Source organism: Lissotriton helveticus, chromosome 9 (genome assembly GCF_964261635.1).
Source record: "Lissotriton helveticus chromosome 9, aLisHel1.1, whole genome shotgun sequence".
Lineage (NCBI taxonomy): Eukaryota > Metazoa > Chordata > Amphibia > Caudata > Salamandridae > Lissotriton > Lissotriton helveticus.
This window is the reverse complement of record NC_136070.1, coordinates 691,664,493-691,680,240: the sequence shown is the minus strand read 5'-3', so window position 1 is coordinate 691,680,240 and position 15,748 is coordinate 691,664,493. Positions and strand designations below refer to the sequence as shown.

At 43.7% G+C, this 15,748-nt stretch overlaps 1 protein-coding gene across 2 annotated transcripts in view; it reads left to right on the top strand.

Moving 5' to 3' along the window:
- Positions 1–15,748, top strand: part of DPP3 (dipeptidyl peptidase 3) — a 468,907-nt gene that overhangs the window by 148,995 nt on the left and 304,164 nt on the right. For both annotated transcript variants that reach the window (XM_078660787.1, XM_078660788.1), the window contains exons 4-5: positions 730–867; positions 5,111–5,185. In XM_078660787.1, coding sequence (XP_078516913.1) covers positions 730–867; positions 5,111–5,185 — 213 coding nt within the window. The remainder of the gene's footprint in view (positions 1–729; positions 868–5,110; positions 5,186–15,748) is intronic.

The window sequence follows — 15,748 nt, the reverse complement described above, 5'->3', positions numbered from 1 at the left end:
TTTATCAGAGCTTTGAAGTAGTAGTTGGTTGCAAGCCAGCACTTTGCTACAACAAATAAATACATTTGTTCGAAAGTGTCTTCTGTCTCTGACGGTTTGCCAAAGGTGGTGACTGGTTTATAACTGAAATTGTCCAAGCAGTGACTTGCGTCACAGTGTGCATGCACGGCCAGTTGGAAGTGAGGTGCTGTGATCTTAGGAGAGAAGGAAACACGCCCAGCCATAGCAGGCAAATTCAGTTTGAGGCAAATGCTTGATGTCATTATGCTGCACAGCGGCTACTGGCTAACTGTTTCTTCATCTGAGGGATGTCTATGCAACAGTCTTGCCCTGGTGTTACCCTGCACCTACCATCTCTCAACGGAAATCGATGTGAAATTACAGGACTGGAGTAGCATCACAACACAAATATGATGCTTTACAAGCACTTTCAGTTTAATTTCAGTAATTTAAGCCTTCTACTTTTGAGTGTGTGATACTATACTCTTCAAATTCTATTGCTTTCTGGTGATGTGTTAAGAATTGGCAACATGTTTCCTCTATAGCTGCTACAGAGTCCTTCGGTTTTAGGTATCTTACTTTGGGGCACCTTTTTATGCAGATGAACCTGACAAAGTCACTGAAAAAACTGCTTTCTCATGCTTTGGATATAAAGAAAATGTTCATAGAATTGTTTAATTTTTAAAGTACGCTGTTTATGACATTAACATTGTTTCCTTTATCCGACAGGAGAAACTTAAGGAGTTGGTGTTTAACAGTGCAGCGTTCCATCAGCACCCAGAGGAAATGAAATCCCTGTGGGAGACATATGGGGAGCTCATGTATTCACTTGAACCTAGGCAACAGAGCCTGGGGCTGGGAGACAAGGTATGCCTAGTCACACATGCAGCATCCTCTACTTTATTATTTTAATGAGACAAACACCTAGCTCTGCCTTCCCATTTTTGACTCATAACACATCCTACTCTGTGTAAAGCATGTCCACACCCATGCCGCCCACTATATACCTAGTATCAACAGCATAGTGCCTCCCAGACCATGAATTGGGGGTTTGTTTTTTAATAGGAATCTACAAAAGTCTCCCTACTCTGGTTCAAGTGATGAACTTTTTGTCTTGTGTCAACTTTTCAATAAGGTACGATGCCCCGTACTCTGTTTCAATAAACACTCTCGTGCCGGGAGTTTGCCTGATTTGATCTTTATCTTTTTTCTTTTTTGATTTTTGTATCACATTTTTACATATACATCGGATATTTACATACTGCACTGTGACAATACAAAATAATGTGTGTAACAACGTTAACTTACACGTGAAATATCTTTACACAGGGTGACATAGTTCTACAGTACATATATACAACATATATTTACAAGTTCTTTACACCTCAAGCCATTTGAGGATGAATTCTAAGTGTAACCAGGCTTCCATTGATGCAACTTGTGTCCTACTATTTGTTGTTGGGACCTGATTCCCTTAGGTCCTCTCCCTTTTTTACATGTTGACACTATTCTATGGCCCTTGGGAGGTCAGAGCTTTAGTTGATAGGCTAGTAAAGCGTCCTATGTTACGCTTTCCTTGTGGTGTCTCCTATGCACCGTTATTAGCTGTGCATGCTAGCTCTTGGCCTCCGTGTTGGATACATCAACGCAATTCGACCTTCTGGGGTGGACCTTGGTTGTAGTTATGTGGAAGTTCTTCATGCAAACGTTCTTGTGGGACATGTATTCCTGTTTATGTAGGGTCAGTATCCTTAGGATGTGTTCTTTTCTTTGCATGGAAGGCTGTCTTCCATTGCAGGCATTGTGGGCATTGCGCCTTTTCGTGCAGCTTCTGTCACTTGGAGTTAAATCAGTGTGCGTCTGGGCTCGGCACATATCTTTTTATTCAGTGCGCGCTTCTTCAGATGTATATTCCCACTATATACCTGACACTTACTCGCAGCACCTCCTGCTTTTCCATTACGAGAACCCACAATCCGCTCTGACAGAGCACCTCGAAGTGCCTACATAACTCCGTCCGCGCTATCTATTTCTGATCGGCTACACCTCTTGCTATCTGCAAACTCACCTTATTCCATCCCCGCAGCCCTCTGTTAAAGTACTATTGTCTGCACAGCCACACACAGCTCTGTGAATACGTCCCCGTAATTTATACAGCACCCTCTGCTAGTGCATCACTGGTAACTCTGCCCTTTTCCACTTCATTATTGGCTGTACCCCAGAGTTTAATCTTTTCTGTTGTGGATTGGTCTGGTGATTGAGCTGCCTAAAATATTGATACTTAAATGGCATTACAGCGCCTCGGACACTTCCAAGCTTCTGCTGCAACTAGGTTGACAACAAATCCCATGTTTTTCCCTTTTGTAAATGATCCAAAAACGTTCCTTCTCTTTTCTGCCATAGATCCTATACCCAGGTACTGCTACGCACAGCACTGTATTGTGCAGCACATCAGGGGTCGTTCTTTAGAAATGCCAATGTAAATGTAAATGTAAATTTAAATTGATACTTGTATAGTGCACTACTCACCCGCAAGGGTCTCAAGGCGCTTGTACGAATACCGCTGTGGAACCCATCCTGGCTTTCCCTGTGAGGTGTCCACTCCTGGGCACCCCCAAGGTGGAGGCCAGGCATCCTTAGCGTTGTGGGGGCATAAAAACATATATAGAACTCCTATTTGCAAGAAAATGAAGGGTCAAGGCAATAGAATCCCGCACTTGCCAATAATAAGTTAGGCAAAGTTTAAATGTTACTATTGGTGCAACAAACCCAGAGTACAACACTTCTATACTCCCAAAGGAAAAGCTATTTCCATGACAAAATGAAATATTGGTGGTTCAGCACCCAGAGTTATGGATAATGTATAACAAGGGCTTTTGCGTTCCATATAAAATCACATACATTCCATAGTAACAATATTCATGACAACGTTTACATTTAAAGAGCAGCAATTGGGTGTTATAATTTCAACTAGCTTGAAGCTTCCTCAATGACTAAAGCTTGAGTGTGCTGTGCTCTTGCATCAAATGTGAGATCAGGCAACTGAATAACCTGAGTAATTGTGGCATTTGATGTCCTGGTCAGCGCATATTCTTACATTGCATTTGTTACGACGAAGGCTTATAAGGCTTCATAATTGTATATGTACAAGTCTGGAAGTTCTGTTTACTTCGGAAGCTGTCAATGAGTTGCAAATCATTAAAAAAGTTTTTGTAGTTTACAGAATATGTTGACACTTTCTTGAGTAAATTGGTTTCAGAAGTAATTGGCCTTCTGTTATCTCGTATCCATGTAGTTTGTCTTGCCGAAATCAATACAACTGAGTCTGGCTGAGTCTTGGGACCAAGTTCAAAAACCTCTTATCAAAATGACCATGCTTCAAAATATTTTGAACTCCCTCTTCTGCAGGCTCTAAAAAAGAAACTATCTGAACAGGGCACCAGCTACTCAAATAATGACAAGAGCCTTGTCTCAGTACAGGTAGGAACCTCTTCTCAAAACATCAATGCTCTCTGAATACGATTAGCCTAGGAAATGGTACCTTCCCTAAATATAAGGTCTTGAAAGTCATTTTCCTGGGCAAGTCCTTTCTTCCATCTCTGCAAGAAAATGTAGACTCAGTTGTTACATTCAATATGACAGCTATAGTTTATTTGAATAAATAGTTGGGCAAAGTCTCATTCCTAATGTCCTCTAGCTATTGAGCTGAGAGACTGGGTAATCCATCACCGCATCTTCCCATGGCTTTTCGCCTGGAAATGAAAACCAAGCTCCTGTGAACACCAAGTTACCATTTTAATGAGTGGGAGATGAACCACTCAGTCCTTTGGTGAATTTTCAACAGATTGTTTATTTCCTCAGATCAATCTTTTGGCATTGGAGGCATATCATTGGTGCCTTCAATTTGGCTCTCGTCTCAGAGTATGGCAAAATACCCTGGGAGATGCTCCACTGTTCGATTGGTCAGACAAAATTGTATTACCATTATTCCCATGCCATTGATTCACAATACTCTTCAGAAGCTGAAACCTTCAACCTGTAAAGGTGCAGGAATTTGTGTAAGTTCTCCACAATTACTTAATTGAAATCTGATTTGTCTTTTGCAGTCTCCACATCCCATTATTTTCAGGGCTGGAGAATGCAGGTCCTAATAAGTTGGGAATTGTGATAGAGCCTTCATAATAAACGTTCAGTCATCCCCTCAATAAACCACATTGATGTATAACAGAAAAAGCATTTGTGATGTGGACTGGAACTGTTGATGTTACATGAGTAAACAGTGAGGCTGAAATGCAACAGAGGGGTTGCCCACAAAGGACCTGCAGGTTGAAAGTTAAGGTTTTCTCTTTTTGTTTCGAGGAGAGCAGGAACAAACGCTACCCAAAATACCACATGAGCAGTATTTCTGAACGAGAAAAGGTCCTGGAGGATAGGTGACAGGAGGCCAAACCTCTGGAAGTATTTCCTCCAAAATGAAAAGATGGAATGTTGCTGGACATTGCAACTTGGGCTGTTTGATCACGAAAGACCCACCAGCGGTTCTCCAAGACAAATTAAATACAAGAATTAGAAGTAACCCTGTGCCTGAGGGGATTTGTGTGCGCAAAATAAAAACAATAGCTTTAAAGGCAAGGGGGAACACTCTGTAACAAAGGTGACGGATATCCTGTCCTCTGTATTACGATCACATTCTATCCTAGGGGGAATTCTAATATGGCGGAAGGGATATTCGTCACGTTTGTGATGGAATATACCCTCTGGCAACTTCTAAATCGGGACCATAATCTGTCTATAGAACATGGCAGATAGAAAGTACTGCATTTTATTTTTTAAAACACAATATGCATATCCTTAAAGATGCTCTAAAGCTGTATTTTCACACAGAAACCTTAGAAATATATATTGCGTTTGCAAACTGAACAGTGTGTTGATATAAAAATACTTAATCATTGTGATTTAGGCAAAATGGGTGAGTTTTGTTTAATACCTATGTTCTATACCTTTTCCTGATTTGGAAAATGTTTTTATTAACTTCAGAGTTTGGTTGTTTGTAAGGCTGTTCTTCTGAAATGAACTTTTTACCTACCTTTACTTATCTACCTTTATTCAGGGCATCACCACCTATTTCTCTGGGAATTGCACCCATGAGGATGCTGAGCTTGCTCAAAGGTTGCTGGACTGTAAGGTAATAGTTATTCTTTCAGTAACATTTTTGGTGGCTCCATGTTAGTTACAGACTATCTCTCGCTCTGTCTATATCTATCTATCTCTCTATAGTTAGGCTCAGATTTCACATGCACAAAATCATAGAAATTCAACTGTTAAAGGTGCCTGCGCTAACTTTAACTTGCGCCCCCGCAATGCACTGCCTTTGACCTCACATATTACATCACTCATGACATGGTCAGTGACATTACTGATGACATCCTCTAGCGAGTGTAAATATTTCGAAGATGTTTCTGAGACTTAAAGATATATACTAAGCTATTTCAATAGTTAAATTACTATCCTTTCTGTACTACTACTGAGTGATACTATTTCAAATGTCATCTGAGTTGTGCGGGTGTGTGAGGATGTGTGAGTGGTTATATGGGTCTAAGCGAGTGGGTTTGTGAATGGTTGCATGGGTCTGTAATTGGATGTGAGTGGTGGTATGGGAGTTTGAGTGGTTGTATGGATCTGCGAGTTGGTGTGAGTGGTACGGTATGTGTGGTTGTGCAGGTGGGGGTGGTTGTGTGGGTGTTTGTGATTGTGCAGGCGTCTGGTTGTGCTGGTGTGTGAGTAATTGTGCGGGTGTGTGAGTGGTTATATGGGTGTGTGGGCGGGTGTTGGATTTGGTTGTGTGGGTGTGTGAGGGGTTGTATGGTTCTGTGAGTAGGTGTGTGAATGGTTGTATGGGTCTGTAAGTGGATGTGTGAGTGGTATGGGTGTGAGTAGTTGTGTGGATGGGTGTGTGAAAGGTTGTGTCGGTGTGTAGGTGGGTGTGAGTGGTTGTATGGATCTGTGAGTTGGGCGTGTGAGTGTTGGAATGAGTTTGTGACTGGGTGTGTGAGTGGTTGATGGATCTGTGAATGGTTGTATAAGTGGTTGTATGAGTGTTTGAGTCGGTGTGTGGGTAGTTGTGTGGGTGTGTGAGTGGTTCTGTGGATGTCGTATAAGATGTCATCAGCAATGCTATCAGTAATGTCACTGACCATGTCATATGTGAGGTCATAAGCAGTGCATTGCGGGGTCATAAGTTATAATTAGCTCAGGGAATTATAACTGCTACATTTCTATGGTTTTGTGCATGTGAAATGTGAGCCTTACTATAATGTCCATGTAACCTTTGTTTTTTTCAGTGAATTTCTACAGGTTTGTAATGCTATTTCCTAACAATAACGACTCTTTTAACCTTTTTTCTCACCTGAATTTCGAGGGGTTTTAACTTTGTATTTCTTAAGGGTGTGGGTTTGTGACAGGGTGTTTATGTGGGTAGCTGTATTGGTCTGAGTGTGTGTGTCAGTGGTTTTGCGGGTGTGTGAGTGACTATGGGTGTTTGAGTGGGTATGTGAGTGGCTGTGTGGGTCTGAGAGTGGATGTGAGAGTGGCTTAATGGGTGTGTTAGAAGCTGTGTGAGTGACTGGGCAGGAAGGGACCCTCACCTGCCCCTTTATCCAACAAAAGTCCACAGTTTTGCACATATGCCTACCCAATTGGAACACTTTCTATTGGTTAATTAGTAAGTGTTAACTTGTTGGGTAAATGTCTTGTGCACATTTTACACTACAGCTACGTAATAGATCAGGCGCAAATGTCTCCAGTGACCTTAGGTGCATTTAATTTTGGCAGTGTGATTGTTCCTCACACGACTTCTTCCAGAAACCTATATAGAAGATACTAAGACTACCAAGAGGTGAATCGCCACCAAACACTGGAACTTCCTCCTAACTGTATGAAGTAAGTGCTTCTTTGTTTGGTGGAGAGGTCCTCTGATTCCTCTGCATATAGATTGTGTCACCAAAATCAGCGGGAAATGCGCTCTGGGTGGGATGGGGCTTTTAGTAAGCTGTCCAACACGGGAAAAGGTGGGAAGACCTTTGCCTACTACAAAGTTGAATGGTGCATGGCCAAATGGGGGGAGCTTGCAAGTGATTTCCCACATTTACATTGTCGTAGTAATTTAAAGGGAGAACAATGCACTATATTCTCACCAGGAGATGACAAGAAAGAACTCATTCGTCACAGTCAATACAGATTGCGCTCTGATAGATCAACAATGCATTCGCCTCCAGCAAGGATTTCAGATTATTTTTCAATGTGGAATTACACAGAAATCACACGTGCTTTGACTTTGCCAAGCCCAAGAAGGTGGAATATTTTGTCATTTTCAGAAGGGGAGGGGGCCCCATCCCCTGGGGAACATTCTCACTGGGACCCCACCAAGAATGAATGGGTGAGGGGGTCTTGCGGCTCTCCTCCCTGGGCTGATTTTGGCCCGTAGCACCCCATCCCCCAGGGCCTGACCAGTTAGTTCAAGGGAAGGGGGCACTTGTTCCTAGGTGCCCTAGCCCCACCCAGGGTGCAATGTTGGGGACCGCTGGAGGAGCCTTAATGCTCCTGCGGTCGTTGCCGCCTCCAATGGGAGCCAACATTTGTTCCCACATTCAGGTAACCGCAAAAAATGCTGCTCCCTGCGTGCAGGAGCAATTCTTTCATCTGTTTTCCTGCTCACTTGGCAGCGGGCAGGAAAACAGTTCAAAAGTCTGCTCCTAGCAAGCAGGAACAATTTTCCTGCTCCCACCCGCAGATAGCGGACTTACTGTTTGCTTTTGCTTGGCAGGAGCTGTCAAAGGTTCCGTAAAGAGACTGCAAATAACTGTCCCAAGAGTGGGCACCTCAGGACATAGGGATCTGGCCCTGGGGGTGGTGGTCCCCAGGGACATTAATGGCTCCAGGAAATGGGGCCGTGCCCTACCCTTCATGTGTTACCGGAGGACCTGCCCTGGGGAGGTGGTGGTCCCCGGGCCGTAAATGCCCCAGGTATGGGCCCACATAGATAAATTGGCATGGCTCCGGGAATGTAGTGGTCCCCGGGGCCTTGTAAGGGGGTGCGCATGGCCCCTCTCTCCTGGTATCTTATGTTTGGCGTTGTCCTGGGCAGGTGGTGGACTCCACCCCTGGGACTTGTCCCACCCGGGTGCTGAACTGTAAACAGGCACCAGAGACCGCTCTTGGATTTTTATTTTTTGGTTATTTTAAAACGGTTGCCGCAAATTTGCTGATCCACTGCTATTTTGCTGCAAAATAAAAAAAAAAAATATTTTGACCTACTGTTGGACCCACCACCAGGCCTAGGGGGTCAGAGTATTCATACCCTGCTCCCTTCTCTTTAAACATTTTTGGGGGACTCGGCTGAGTCTGAGCCCCAAAATGGCTGCAAACACTTCCTGGTTAAAGTGTTGGCAGTCAATCAGATCTCAGCTGAGGTCTGTTACGCTGAGATCCGTTGGTTCCACGGAAGATCCGCGTCTCTAGATATACAAATGTATTTTTTCTTTAATAGCTCAAACTATTGAATGGATTTACACCAAAGCCCAAAAAGGGATCTTTCAGTACCAAGAGATAGCTCCCTGCCAAATTTGGTGTAATTCCGTCCAGCGGTTTGGGCTGCAGTAGTGTGCAAAATCCCTATGGAAAATTTCATGGGGAAAACACATTTGACCCCCCCCCCCTTTTATTGGCCCTCTTTACAGATCACCCCGAAACGTTCCAGACAGTAGCTGAAGAGAGGTGTACACTAGTTTTGAAAATTTCTAGACGATTCGTCAAACTGCGCCAAAGCTCTCAGCACAACAAAAAATACTTTTACCTTTGGAAAGTAGGTCATAACTATAACTACCTTACGGCAACTGCCAGTAGGATCAAAATATCATACTGGTGGTTGCCAGTAGGTAGTTATAGTCAGGACATGGTTTCCGTAGGAGGGTTTTTTGTTTTGCCAAAAACGTTAGCGCCGTTTGACGAATTGTCATAAAATCCTCAAAACTAGTATGCCCCTGAGTTCATCTGTGTGATGAAAATTTTGGTGTGCTTCGTCAAACAGGGACCAAGAAAAAGGGGGGGTCCCAAAATTAATTTTCCTCATGCCGTGTCCCATAGGGAATTCAGACACGACTACAGCCCGAACTGCTGGACATAATTACACCAAATTTGGCAGAGAGGTAGCCCTTGGTTCTATAAAGAGCCCTTTTATTGATTTGGTGTAAATCTGTTCAGTAGTTTTCGAGATATTAAAGAAAACCAAGTTTGTATATCTAGGGACGCGGATGCTCCGTAAATCCAACCAATCTGATTGGCTGTCAATGCTTCAACCAGGAAGTGTTGGCAGCAATTTTGGGAGTCAAACTCAGCCGAGGCAGAAGCATAAAGGTAAAACAAAAAAAGAGAAAGGCCATAGTAAAAATACTGTGACCCCCAAGGGACCATTTCCAGGGCAGAAATGCATAAAAAAAATCAGTGGAGCCGCGAATCTCTGCAAAAAAAAAGAAAGCCGTGTTTTCTGTGCTTTATTTCTCTTTTCTCAGCCCCCGGGTTGGCCAGGTCCCGGGGGCAAGCATTAATTAAACAAAAGGGCAGTTTAAGCCCCGGGGAGCCCCGCCACTGCAGGGTTTATTTTTAAAATTATTAACAAAGGTCCTGAGGCTACCACCTCCATGGGATATGTCCACATAAGAGGGGGACCCGTGGACCCTTCCAATGTTTAGAATTTCCCCAGGGACCCCCACCCCACCGGGGCACAAACTACTAATAAGGGGGAGGGGGAGGGGGATAGCGCAGCTCCTCTTCCAAGCCATATTTGGCCCCGGGGACCACCTACTCTCCAGGGCATGGCTGAAAGTAAAGTAGGAGGGCCAAGTGACCCCACTCCGTGGCCGTTTTTGACCCCCAGGAACATCATGCCCTATGCAAACTAAAGAAGGGTGCCGTGCTTCCTGGAGCCATTAATGGCCTGGGGTATCACCATCCTCCAGGACTGGCTCCATATCGCCGGAAGTGCCCACTGTAGGGAGATAGCAGTTTGCTTTCGCTTGGTGGACGAGCTTTGACAGCTCCCGCCAAGCAAGAGCAAACTAAGTCTGCTCCCAGTGGGCGGAAGCAGGAAAACTGCTCTCACTCGCTAGGAGTGGGTTTTTCATCTGGCAGGAAAACAGATAAAAACAGATAAAAAAATTGCAGTGAACATTACTTATTGCTGCTCCCGGTGTGCGGGAGTAATGCCTGCTCCCGATGGAGGTGGGTAGAAAAAAGGGACTGCGGGGCCATTGAGACTTTCCCCGCGGTCCCCAACGCTGCACACTGGGTTCCCTGGTGGGCTCTTAGGCATTCCTAGCATCAAAAGGCTGGGCCCTGGGGGATTGAGTCCCCAGGGCCAAAATCAGCCCTGGGAGGGGGGCTCCCCTCCTCTTTACTTCATAAAGTGTTGTGTAGTTCCTAGGACCCTCCGCATTTTGGATGACCTAAACTGGGGGCTTGGTGTGCAGACAGACTCTGGATGAGTCAGCCGTTAGACCTGCTAGCTCTACAGTGCCACTACCACCCTCCTGTAGTCTACAGTGGTGTTTGTAGGTTCTGGCAACCACTGAACATGACAGCCCTGATTCCTCAGGTATCGTGGAAAACGATACGGTATCTTTCGCTTAGTCACTCGTGCTTACTTTTTTCAGAATACACATAGGACTATTGGAACGGTTTCAATAATTATTTATTGGTCGGACTAGTGTGAAACATATTCGCTGTGACAATCAAAAGACAGGAGCAGACAAATGTGATCGCTAGTACCAATATCATAAATAGCAGATACATTTCTACCATAGTGCTAACAAGATGAATAAACAGACCCTCCAGCATTTCACGATTTCGCGATTTGCAAAATAATCGCGAAATCAGCAGAGGAGCGCAATTCCCGCGATATTTACCCTTTTGGCCGTGAAAAAGGTCTCCGGCAGACAGCAAAAGAAATGATAACATCTTATTGGCTGTTCGCGCATAGTGCATACGTCACTACGTGGCTCCTACACTGTAATACTTGCCTGCTTCTTACTGAGGCCGGCATTAGGGAATAATTTCCTTGTTCATCAAGTCATCTGTAATAAGTTATTACAAGTGACTTGATACATCACAATGCTTTAGGGAATAGCTACCGTTAGTCAGTATAAAGGAGGTGGATGCAGGGGAGCCTGTGGCGTTGTGAGTTTGTAAGCCTACATGTCCCTTGGAACTTCTCCGTGACTTGCAATATCCATCAAGGGGGTACTTTATCTCATACGTATACCTGGTCTACCCAAACAAACCAATGCATCATGAGCTCAGAGAAAATGCTGCTAGACTGCTACATCGATTTTTAATAAATGTGATAAATTTGTAGAACGGCATGATTTAAATTATAAAAGGTTTTGGGAGCGTATGGAATTCCAAAGTGTAGAAGGCATTGCACATGCCACTTCAACTACTAGCTTTTTAAGTTTTAAAGGAGGGTATGGTTTTGAACCATTCATGGATGACATCGAACCCCCACAGGCAAAAGTTCAGTACATTCAATTTAGACTTGGGGCTCTACCTTTTTAAACTCAAGAAGAAGCACATGGGGAAATGCAGTTGTAACATTATATTGTCCTACATGACATACTCGATCAGAGACTCTTGATCATTTTCTTTTTTTCTGTCCCACCTCCGCTGACTACAGGAAAACCTGGATAACACCAGTCTGTCATCTACTGTTGTTTACATGTCCCAGCGACGCATTACGAATTTTTAGGTCTCGGCTTAGCAGCGCATGCGCTGCATGCGCTGTCTCAGCGAGACTAAAGTAATGTGTATGTTGTCTGAAACTTGATGTAATTTGTTATGCAGCTTGCCATTGGTTTAACTCTGGCATTGCTGTTGTAATCTAGCTTTCTGTTGGCTGTTAATACCATACCTAACTTCTGTACATGCTTTGCGAGGGAAACAAAGTGTCTACATTGTAATTAAACCAAATATACATAGTTTCATGTTGTTAAATACCTAAAAAAGCTAAGATATCTGTGTTTGTTGTAGGAAAAAGGGCCAAATATAATGCCGCAAAAATGCCGCTAAATTTCCATATTTGTGCCGCTAAATTTCCATTTTTAAGCCGCTAAATTTGCGCATACATGCCGCTATATCCTGGGGGGTCTGAAATTAAAGCAGATTATATAAAACAATAGCAATGGCGTACTCCTACGATGCGTAGCCTACCTAAATGTACCTAGCCTAGATATGTAGGTGAAGCATTGTGTATGTGTTAGGATATTTGCCCCAGTATTGGAACTTTTTGTCGACGTACCTGAAGATACCATCGTCGACGAGCGGGTTTTCTTCACAATTTTCCCCTCTTGAGGTAGGGAAGCCGGTTTTTTAAAACTTTTTGCCTTCTCAGGTGTTGGAGAGAGAACAGAAGGCACTTGAGACCCCTTCTGAGTGGAAATCACCTCAGACGCAAATCTCTTTCTCCTTTGCACCTCTCAGGGACTAGACCTACTAGACCTATCAGACGTCTTTGAGAGGCCTTAAAAGGGGGCTCAGTTGATGTTGAAGGGGAAGACCTAACCCTCTTCTTAGATCTCCTTGATGAAGAAGCTGAGGAGGAATCTTCGCTGTCACTGGAAATGACCTCCTTCCGAGACTTCATTTTTTGTATCCAGGTCAAAAGTCTTCCTTCCCTGTCTCTCAATGTCTTAGTGGAGAAGGTTCTGCAGATCTTGCAATCAGTGGCTTTGTAGTCTGGGTACAAGCAGTAAATACAATCCTTATGCTTGTCCTCCATATATAGTCTTTTCTTTGAACAGGTAGCACAAGCCTTAAATAAGGCCTTCTTCGCTTTATCTGACATATCTTGAAGAAAAATAGTTGAATCCCAAGTTTGTAGAAAGAAAACTGAGCAGAGCTCAGAGGAGACTCCCTTACACAACGTGCGGTAGAAAATCTGAGGCTCTGAGGCTCTCTCAGGAGAGTTCTATGGGGTGAGGCTATTCTGATTGGTTGTTGCAACTTTTTTGGTCTCTTTTATAAAAAGAGGTGGATATGCTACAAAATGAGATAAGGCCTAGGCCTTTCTTTCTCTTGTGTACCTACTGCTATGGTATTTTTCTATTTACCGAGGCTCCCATTCCGACAACGGGGAATGATACAAAGCATGGGAATCTATGAAAGTTACCAATACTGGGGAACCAAAGTTACAGGTAAGTAACTTGTTTTCATCCTAATGGAGTCAAGAGACCCCCAGGGAAGTGCTAACCCCTCACCTGATGGTTCTGAATGAAGGACCTTGTCTCTGTGTTGAGGTTGAGGATGGCACCCCGCAAGGGATGTTAGGTCTCCGGTTGAAGGATCAGCCTGCAGATTCTCGGTCCAGCCTGGAAGGAATTCTCCTATGTTCTGTAAGGGGGAGTGAGGGTCTTTTATACTAAAGTGGTTACTCCAGGGTTTCTTCTAGAATTGATACATTTTAATTACATTCGCTAATCCTCTGCTAATCCTGAGCAAACAAACATGATCAAGCACAGCAAGCTGTTGGCCATGGATGAAAAATGTGGTGACGCTTATACAGAATAAATCTGCTGTGCCTGGGGACATGTTTATGTACGTCCGGTACAGGGATTAAAATAGGGTACCAGGAGTCTGATGTCGGAGAGACAGATGTAAGCTACTAGATAAAAGGTCACCCGTGTTAGGACCGTTATGTCGTGTGGACAAAATGTATGTGATTGGTATGTACATGATGGGACTATCCTAAAGGACATGACAATAGTTCAGAGGAAGTATCCCTATTTGGTGGAGATTCAGCTCTTTTTAGTCTGGTCATGTTCTCTTGACGAGGATTCATGTTATCACAGATTTATGGAGAAAGACGATCGAGGAACAATCACATTGCCTAAATTACATACACACTAGGTCACTGGAGACATTAACTTGTGGTCCTTTGCATAGCTGTAGTGTAGATTATGCTCTAGACATTTGCCCGATGAGGTAGCACTTATTAATTGACCGGTAGGAAGTAAGCCAGTTGAGTAGACATTTTCATCAAAACTATAGACTCTACTTGGAAAAAATGAGCTTCCATTATGGCCCTGATGTTAATTTCACAGAAATTAAACCTCAACGAGAAGCACTTACAAATATAAATGCATCAGATACCCCAGTTGAAGCTCCACTTTTGTAAAACACTAATGATCCTAATCTTGGGCTTGGCAAAGCAAGTGTGTTTACTCTCATATTCCACTTTGAAAAACAATCTGACATCCTTAATGGAGGTGAATGCATCGTTGATCTGTTGGAGCGCAATCTGGTCTGTAGTGACAGTGACGAGTGATTTATTTCTCGTCTTGAGAGCAGAGTTCACAGTTCTCCCTTTTTATTACCCTGAGTATGCAAATGTTTGAAATCTGCAACGTCTGCCCATTTGGCCCTCCTCATTTTCCTTAGTACTGTACAAAGGTCTTCCCGCATTTTCCCACGTTGATGGGCTGCTTCCCAAAAGGACCCCCGAGAGTGTTTCCCGCCGCTTTTAGTGACTAGTCTTGATGCAGCAGAATTTTGATGATTGATGACATCTCCATCAAACAAAGAAGCACTTACTTCAAATAGTTAACAGGAAGTACCCTTGTGTGGTGGAGAGTTCCCTCTTTGTAGTTTCGTCCTCTTCTCTAGATGAGGATTCATGTTATCACAGATTTGTGGTTCAACCCTCTTGAGGAACAATCACATTGCCAACATTATATGCACATAAGGTCACTGGAGACATTTGCATGTGGTCCATTACCCAGCTGTGAAGTAGAATATGCACTAGACATTTACCCAATGACGCAGAACTTACTAATTAACCAGTAGAAAGTACTTCAGTTGGATAGCCATTTTGTGCAAAACTGTGTACTCTTGTTGGATAAAGGGGCTGATGAGGTTCCCTTCTAGCCCAGTCACTTGCACAGCTATTGACATACACAGATGCTCACACACCCGCTCACACACCCATTCAGCCACTCACATGCACTCAGACGCACACACCAGCTTACTAACCCATACACCATTCACATAACTACAAACCCACTAATGCACCCACTCATATATCCACTTACAGATCCACACAGCCCCTCACAGACCCATACAGCCAGTCACACCCAGTCATAGACCCATACAGCCAGTCACACACCCACTCACACACCACATAGGTACTCATGCACTCAGACCCTCACGCACCTACTCACAGACCCATACAGCAGCTCATACACACACTCACCTTCATAACTACTCACAGACCCACTTTACACCCAAACAACCACTCACACACCCACACCATCACAAAATAAAATAAAAAAAACCTTTGAAATTCTCTAAAAAAACAACCCGAAAACAAAGGTTACAGGGCCGGGATAGTTAGGGAGTGGATTTAAAAAAGAATTTAGCAATTCGCTGAAAAAAACAGTTTACAGGGATGTTATAGTTAGGCTCAGATTTTACATGTTCGAAACCATAGAAATTCAGTAGTTGTAGTTACCTGAGCTAACTAGAACTTGCACCCCCACAAAACACTGCTTATAATCTCACATATTACATCACTCAGGACATGATCAGTGACATCACTGATGACATCATCCACAGAGCCACTCACACACCTATACATCTACATATCCACTCACACACCACATATCCACTCACACATCTACGTACACACCCACACAACCACTCACAC